The sequence below is a fragment of the Lolium perenne genome, chromosome 1, assembly GCF_019359855.2.
Source record: "Lolium perenne isolate Kyuss_39 chromosome 1, Kyuss_2.0, whole genome shotgun sequence".
NCBI lineage: Eukaryota > Viridiplantae > Streptophyta > Magnoliopsida > Poales > Poaceae > Lolium > Lolium perenne.
In genome coordinates, this window is record NC_067244.2 from 8,641,800 (window position 1) to 8,650,586 (window position 8,787).

At 50.6% G+C, this 8,787-nt stretch overlaps 1 protein-coding gene across 1 annotated transcript; it reads left to right on the plus strand.

Moving 5' to 3' along the window:
- The first annotated feature begins 893 nt into the window (after positions 1–893).
- On the plus strand, positions 894–5,638 carry LOC127321173 (replication protein A 70 kDa DNA-binding subunit C). Its single transcript, XM_051350210.2, has 2 exons — positions 894–1,376; positions 2,887–5,638. Exons 1-2 carry the CDS (start codon positions 1,069–1,071, stop codon positions 5,429–5,431), a joined length of 2,853 nt encoding a protein of 950 aa, XP_051206170.1. The 5' UTR covers positions 894–1,068; the 3' UTR covers positions 5,432–5,638.
- Positions 5,639–8,787: the final 3,149 nt, after the last annotated feature.

Sequence of the window (8,787 nt, forward strand, 5' to 3'; positions counted from 1 at the left end):
ACAACTGTTAGAAGAGGGGACAACGGATCGTCCTGCAGAAGGCCCCGACCATGCTTAATCGGGTCACAAGTCACACCATTAAGGAGGATTCTCGAAGTGGAAGAGGAGAGAAGCATCGAAATCTGATCTCGGAAATTTCCTTGGGAATCCACAATGTTGGAGAACGTCCATGAGGCAGTCCCATCTCACCGAGTTGAACGCCTTTTCTAATGTCATGCTTGAACAGGAGGCAAGATGTTTTGGAGCGGTGGGATTTTTGGGCAAGGTTCCTCACATACATGTATGTAGTTATGATGGATGCTCCTTTTTTTAATGAACGCCCTTTGAGAATTGAACACGGGAGAGTCCATATGAGTTCGCAAGCGGGGCGGCTCTCGTTTTATTATTTCCGTGTCGACTAGATGTAATCATATTTTTTCTTAAAAGTTTGCACAAGTATGAAGATACTAACGTACATGTGAATGTTTATTTAATTCTTTTAAAACTTTAATATACTATTTCCGTCTGAAAAGGATGTTGAAGATTTATCTAGATACGGACGTGTTGTTATAAACACGACAAACAATAGAAAAGAACGAATAAGGAAATCGCATCAAAAGACACAAGATTTAGCGTGTAAACCCCGTCTAACACAAAGGGGGAAATCACAGACGCCAACTAGCAAAACTTCACTATATAAGAATGTGTTTACAAACTCCATAAGTTATCTTATAATGTGATAAATCCTATCTGACGGGTTAAAAATATATAAAGATATAAAAACGGTTATATCGATCTGTTTTGGTCAAGCCTATCAACGACGCTCCGCTTGTCAAATTGAAATTTCCGTTCTGCCTCCATTTTTTCCCCCACTCAAAACGTTCCCGCATAGACGCACTAGCGCTCTCCCACAAAACTTGCAGAACCGCCCGCCCATCGTGCGCCCGGTCTATACACCCCATCTCACAAACCTCATTCCTCCTCCTTCCCCTGTACGCCGCCGCCGCCGCCGCTTCCCTATCCACCCTAGGGTTCCCTCCGACCGCCACCGCCAAACCCCACTCCCCATCTCCCCTCGCCGCCGACCCGATGGACGCGCCGCAGCTGACCCCGGGCGCGGTGAAGGAGATCTGGGACCTCCCGGACGGGCCGGGGAACATCAAGCCGGTGCTGCAGGTGGCGGACCTGCGCCCCGTCACCACCAAGTCCGCCGCCGCCGCCGCCGCCGCGGCGGCGAAGCAGTCGGAGCGGTTCCGCCTCCTGCTCTCCGACGGCGTCCACTCGCAGCAGTCCATGCTCTCCACCGACCACAACCACCTCGTCAGGGACGGCTCCCTCCGCGTCGGCTCCATCGTCCACCTCCAGGACATCACCTGCAACACCATCCAGAAACGCAGGTAAGCACCTTCTCCAATCCCCTACCTCCAAGATTCGATCTTGGGTATGCTTGCTGCGATTTGTGGGGGGAGGGTCCAAGAACCAAAGAAGCGCACATTTCGCAGTCTAGGAAGTCTATTTTGAAGATTTAGTCACTCGATGAACTTGATAGCTGGTAGCCTGTTGCGACAATGATAGGGTTAGAGCGTTAATCACTGCACAATATTAGCCTTCAAATTCAGCTTCGCTTGAGTTGTCGTCCTACAGCGTCTTACTACGTAGAAGAACATATGCCATTGCTCGTTTACTTTACAGTTATCCTCCAGCCCCAGCAGATGTAGTTATCTTTGTCGTGGATACTGCTGATGAAATGGGGGGAACCACCATTCAAAAAAAAAAAGAGAGGGGGAATTCTCCCTGTTATGTAAAATGAATGTTCTGAACTTCTGATGTTAACATCCAATCTTTGTTCTGGGACAAAGATTGGCTCTGGATCTATTTGCTTCAATATGTGGCGGCCCAACAACGAAAGATGCACAAATCCCTGTTATGTCAACGAAGATTTAATCACTCAAAGAATTTATAGCTAGCCTGTTGGGACAGTGATTGGGTTAGAGCGTTAATCATTGCACAATATGAGCCTTCAAGTTCAGTTTCATTTGAGTTATCGTCCTACAGCGTTTTACTACGTAGAAGAACATATGCCATTGCGTGTTTAATTTACAGTTCTCCTCCAGCCCCAGCAGATTAATTTATCTTTGGCGTGGATACTGCTGACAAAATGAGGGAAAACACCATTAAAAAAAGAGAGAGGGGAAATTCTCCCTGTTATGTAAAATCAATGTTCTGAACTTTTCATGGTATAAAACGATTGGGTCTTGGTCTGCTTGCTTTGATATGTGGCGGTCCAACAACGAAAGATGCACAAATCCCTGTTATGTCAACGAAGATTTAATCACTAAGAACTTTATAGCTAGCCTGTTGGGACAGTGATTGGGTTAGCAAATGTATAGCTTTTCATGGTATAGCTTTTTTAAGAACTTCCTGTGTTGTGTAGGATTTTATTGGCAAATGTCATCACATTTTCTATGTTTGCTGCAGTAAAGGTGTTGTATTTTGTGGCAATGCTGCTCACGCAAAATAGTGTCAATTTGTATTGCTGATTTCCATATCAAATTGATAAAACAGTTTACATCATGCATTGTCATGATATGAGTTATGGGATTTCCGTCAGTTTTTGGAACCTTGTTTTTCTTGTGGCCCTAATTATCATTCTAGAAAATAGCAAATAGCATGAGCAGGCTGTATTTTCTTTTTAATTCTAAAGGTGTGGGTAACTATTATATTCTCCAATCTCTACTTTGAGTTGCTCTTTTCTGTACCTACTGTTTTATGAGCCGAGCTTTTTTCTAGAATAAAACAAATCCTCTGGTAGAACTGAGCGGATATCTTTCAGAATACTTTGGATATTTGATGTTTATATGGATTTCTTATCACATGACCTGACAAATGTTTTTCTGTTGCCTTCAGGATAATTATTGTTGTCAAACTTGATGTTCTGCGAAGTGAGTGTGACATGATTGGGACACCCAAGATTTATGAGAAAAAAATACCTGAAGGACAGGGGCCTAACTTACCAGCCAATTCTGCTCAAGCAAATAGTGGAATCTATTCCGGTGCTCCAGGCATGCTTGGCAATGCTGGTTCTGAAAGGGTGGAGCAGGTTGCTAACAATCTGTCATATGGTGCACCCTACAATGGTGTTCATGGCCCAGTCAACCCTTCGATTGGTCAAACAGTCGAACCTGTACCTAACAATGTGTTGTCTGATGGATCTTATGGTACATTGTCAGCACAGAACACAATGAATGTCAATGCAGTGCAGCCAAACGCTCAGCGACCAATACTGAACTCTCATCAGAACCAAAGGTTTGCAGTTCCTGGTACAGGGGGGAGCTCTGGCCCTTCTGGCAATATTTATGGGCGTTCTGCACAGTCTTCGTATCAGCAGCCAGCTCCTGCATATAGAAATAGTGGACCTGTTGCTAGGAATGAAGCTGCCCCTCGTGCTATCCCGATTTCAGCATTGAACGTTTACCAAAATACTTGGACAATAAAGGCTAGGGTGACTGCGAAGAGTCATGTCAAGCACTTCACCAATGCGAAAGGTCCAGGAAAACTCTTCAGCTTTGATCTTCTTGATGCACATGGTGGAGAAATTCGTGCAGTATGCTTTAGTAGTATTGCGCGGTATGATCAGTTCTATGACCTAATTGAGGTTGATAAGGTGTACTTGATATCTAGAGGGGCGCTCAGACCCGCAAAGAAGCAGTTTAACAATTTAAACAATGACTATGAAATCAATCTGGATAATACAAGTTCTATTGAGGTTTGTTCTGGTGATGATAGCAGTATCCCTAGGCAGCAGTTCAATTTCCGAGAGATCAGCGAAATAGCTAACATGGATAAAGGCTCCATGGTTGATTTGCTAGGGGTTGTTACATCAGTTAGCCCTTCTTCTACATTTATGCGGAAGAATGGTGTGGAAACCCAGAAAAGAGTCCTTCAACTGAAGGACATGTCTCGTTGCAGCGTGGAAATAACCATGTGGGGTGACTTCTGTAATGCCGAAGGTCAGCAGCTGCAGTCACTGTGTGATTCTGGTTTGAATCCTGTACTTGCTCTGAGATCTGGCCTTGTTGGTGATTTCAATGGCAAATCTGTGGGCACAATCAGCTCAACCTTGTTAAAAGTAAATCCAGACTTCTCTGATGCTGAACGGCTGAGGCAGTGGTACATAACTGAAGGGGAAAACACTGCTTGCACTTCTTTATCTGTGGGTGGTATGTCAAGCATGGGCCGGACTGATGCCCGAACAACTGTTAGGCAGATCAAGGATGACAACTTGGGAAGATCAGAGAAGCCCGACTGGATCACTGTTATGGGTACAATATCGAACATCATCACAGATACTTTCTGTTATCCAGCTTGCACCGCAGAGGTTAATGGTACACGCTGCAATAAAAAAGTCACAAATAATGGTGACGGGATGTGGCAAGGCGAGAAATGTGATCACAGCTCTCCAAATTGTGAGTACAGGTACATGCTCCAGTGTCAAATCCAGGATCACACTGGGACTACTACGTTTGCAACTGCATTCCAGGATGCTGGCCATGACATAATTGGCCTCACAGCGCAGGACCTTTTCAGTATGCAACATGAAGATGGGGAAAAATTTGCAGGAATCATAAGGCAGACCCGTTTTGAGCTATACATATTTAAGCTGAAAGTCAAGGAAGAAACATTTAGTGATGAAGCGCGCGTGAAAGCCACTATAGTTAAGGCTCAAAAACTGGATGACACGGCAAAAGAGAGTCGCTTTCTTGTGGGAGCTATTGATAACCTTTTGGTGGATGATGGCTCAGGCTCAGTTCCTGGGGTGAATGGTGCTGCTGCTATTAACACTGGTTTCACATCTAACAGCACGTATGCCACGAACATGGGTGGCCCAAATCAGTTTGGGCAGCAAGCGAGCTTGTCTGCCAGGATGGCTAGTACGCCATCGGCAACACGATTTGCACAGGCTTGTGCTGTTTGTGGGTCCAATGAGCACAGCGTGCAGAATTGCCCTGCAGTGGCCATGGATATGCAGCAACCAACAGCAAGTGGCATCACGCCTAATTCCTACGGTGGGTCCTCGGCTGGCAACGCAAACGCCAGATCAGACTTGTGCTACAAATGCAGCCAGCCTGGGCACTACTCTAGAGACTGCCCAGGGCAGCAGGCCACCTCGTACGCTGCTTCGGCTGGCAACGCTGGTGCCAGATCAGACTTGTGCTACAAATGCAGTCAGCCTGGTCACTATTCTAGAGACTGCCCAGGGCAGCAGGCTGCCTCCTACGGCTCTTCAGCTGGCAACGCCAATGCCCGGTCAGACCTGTGCTACAAGTGCAGTCAGCCCGGGCACTTTGCCAGAGACTGTCCGGCGCAGGCTGGTGCCCCCCAGCGCCAGGGTTACGGAAATGGCGCCGCTTCAGGAGGATACAGCAGGCAGTCCTATGTCGGTAGTTCCTGACGCGTTTTGAGCTGATCCAGTAGCGTCCTGGTTCGGTTTTATCTGCGTGGCGTGGCATCGCCGCGCTTTGCCAGGCCACGCTTTCTGTACAGTTTGATCTGCCTGCAGTGTTTGGGCTTCTTCCCCAGTGCTCTGCTGGGGTTCCCGTGTCTGGAATTTGTGTTACTATATATTCATGACTTCATAAAGCAGCGTATGTTTAAATAATCTTTGTTTGCCTTTCTGTGGTTTTCTGGTGCCCTTTCCTTCACTATGCTACCTGAGCCCACCGTTTGTATTGAGGCTGGCCTGCTAGATCTGCAAAGAAGTTCGCGATGTGGTTGCTATTTTTGCTATGTCAGGTGTAGTGTTGATATGCTTGTTTGGTTCAGTCATGCCCTATTCTGATCTATGGTATTGCTTGTTTCATGCATTTGCACTACTTGGTCGTCATTTGTTCAATAGCAAGATAATTACTAGCATATTATTTTCTCTAACTAGATGAAGGGGTATGATGTAGAGCTCTGTTAAGATGCAGACAGTGTCAATATCGGCATGTGCTGTGTGTTTCATGTCTCTGTAGCAACTTAGGGTAGGGCGTGGATAGGTAAATACATGCCTAGCTATAAACTGCTCCGTAGGTATATTGCATGAGCAAATATATAAGATAATAAATATACAATTGATATTCGAATTGGCTCCAGGAAATCATCTGTTTGGGAGTAAAATAGATGATATTATTAATGATAAAAGATCTAAATAAAATTAACCAAGTACATGTCTGTCTTATAAGTGAGCATATAATTTTTCGATGGAAAAACATCAGTTTTGTGGTCTGTATAAAATATAAATTTAAAGCTCCAATATATATTTTTAGAACAATGACATGCTGTCGTGGTATCGTCACGGCATATGCCATAGGGTGGCTAATCGAAGTGGTTCCTGAGGGATCTCACGGCGGTATCCGGATGCGGGTATGGGCACGAGCGACACGGCGACGCACCCAGGTTCGAGGCCCTCCGATGGAGGTAAAACCTCTACTCCTGCTATGAGTGTATATGATGATCACACGATACAATGGTGCTCCTGGAGCTGTGTCCGGCTGGTCCTGGGAGGCTAAGGGAGACGATGGTCTCTCTCACAGGGCAGCTCTATGGGTGGAATGAAGCAAAAATGATCGATCCCCTGCACGAGAGGGGGTAGTGCGGCTTATATAGGCGCCGGCACTTTACATATAAGACCCTATAGTTTACTGGCCGGCTTGGCCGGCTTCGGCTCCCGCTCCTTCCCGAGGCGGTGACGTCAGGAGCCGTTGAGGCATCGTGGCCTGTCCAATCCGGCTGCCACGGTCAGCGGTATGGAGAGGAGGTGTCCCTGTCGCCGTCGCCCGCTTGAGCGCACGGATCGTCGTAAGCCCTGACGGCCTGTCCGGCGCGTGGCACTATTGCTCCACAGTGCCCCGCGCTTTACGGAAGATGGAGTCAGCGTGGACTTTAGGAACCCGAATCACCAACCCGGTTCCTTCCAGTGCAAGACTCGCCAGCCTCGAGTCGGTCTGAGGTACAAACCCCAGTCGGATATGGCTTGTAGAAGCCGGCCCAGCTACAGCATTGGTGGCCGTAGCCAGGCCGACTAGGACCTAGAGCCAGCCGGCTTCCGGACCAGCCGGCCACGGCGCGGCCCGGCTGCTCCTCGGCCGGCCTTTGCCGCGAGCCGGCCGGTGGCCAGCCGGCTGCTCCGCGTCCATTGCCCTATCCGGGGTCTTCCCCGACATTAGCCCCGAAGGCGGCAAGGTCCTGCGTTTAGAAGGACCTAGGCAGGTTTTCCTGGCTTCTCGAATATATTTGACGGCACTTGGAGGGGCCGACTGAGAATTTCCATTCAGCCGGCTGCGCCCTCATCCGGCTCGTTCCTGCCGGCTGCTTCTAGCCGGTCGCTTTTTACACTTATACAGCTTTCGCTTTCTCGCAAGTTTTGATGACGTCTCCGCCTTGTTGACGACTTTTAGTCCGGGTTGAACTTATTGTCCGGCTCCGGCTTGCGGCGCGCCGGAGTCTCCGCCGCCTCGGGTCCTGTACCCGACTTGACCGGTCTGACGCCTGGCGCTGCGGTCGGTTCGTCTGGTCACATCAATGTTCCCGCCGGATCCGGTGCGGTAGTGGGGGGCGTGGTGTGGCCGTTTTCGGTAACCGCTGCCGTCGTGGGGGGAGTTACAGCGCAGTAAATCCCGATCGTGGCCCACGATCGCCACGTGGCCGCGCAACTGGCGCGCCAGGCGGCTATAAATGCCCCCGGTAGCGGTACCGAGGCGCCCTTCTTCTTCCTCGCGCTCTTCGTCCTCTCACTCAAGCTCTCTCCTTTCTTCGCTCGAGCGCTTCGTCGCACGCCAACACTTCTTCTCCAACAACCTCCTGGCGAACTCCGGCGAGCAGCTGCCCCGACGTTCTCTCGCCGGGCCGCCGCCGCCACTCCACCAATCCGGCGCCACGGGGCCGCGCGTTTCCACGGAGCGTCCTCAGCCGCCGCCGTCGCCGCCGCCGTCGCAAGGCTCTTCGTCGCCGTTTCGCCTCTCGTGGTCAACTTCTTCCTCTTCCTCGACAATGGCCTCCGCCAGCGGATCGTGGAGGGGCTCATACATGCGTGAGGACGACATCGAGCGGCTGGTGCGCCTCCGCCGGATCCCATCGGCGGTGGTTTGGCGGGCGCCCGGCGAGGAGACGGAGCCCGAGCCGCAGCCCGGCGAGCGCGTCGTCTTCGGCGCGCATCTTGATCGCGGGCTGGGCCTGCCGGCTTCAACCTTCTTCCGGCAGTTCCTCGACAACTTCGGCCTGCAGCCGCACCACCTGCCGGCCAACGCGTGCGTCCTCCTCAGCTGCTTCGTGGCGTTCATGGAGGCCTACGCCGGCTTGTGGCCAGACATCGACTTCTGGAGCCGGCTGTTCTACTTGAAGGCGCAAACCACCGAGGGCCGCCTGCGGGCCTGCGGCGCCGCCTCGATCTACACCCGGCCTGGTACGCCCTTCCCCAAGATCCCCACCGTTGACTCGGTGAAGAACTGGTAGATGTCGTTCTTCTATGTGCGCAACGAGGGGCAGCTCGTCGACCGGATCAACCTGCCGAAGTTCAATCCGGCTCCTCCAGTCGGCCGGATCAACTGGAGCTACAACGCCCGCACGTCGGATCCGGACGCCGAGGTGAACCAGCTCTGGGACTTCCTGGGGGCAGCCGTCGAGAATGGGCTGACCGCCGAAGACCTTCTCTGCACCATCGCCGAGCGCCGGGTGCTGCCGCTCCAGAGGCGCACCCACAAAATCGGGCACATGTCCGGCCGGTTCGACCCGAACCGGACGTCCAAGGCGGTGCTCTCCAAGGCCCAG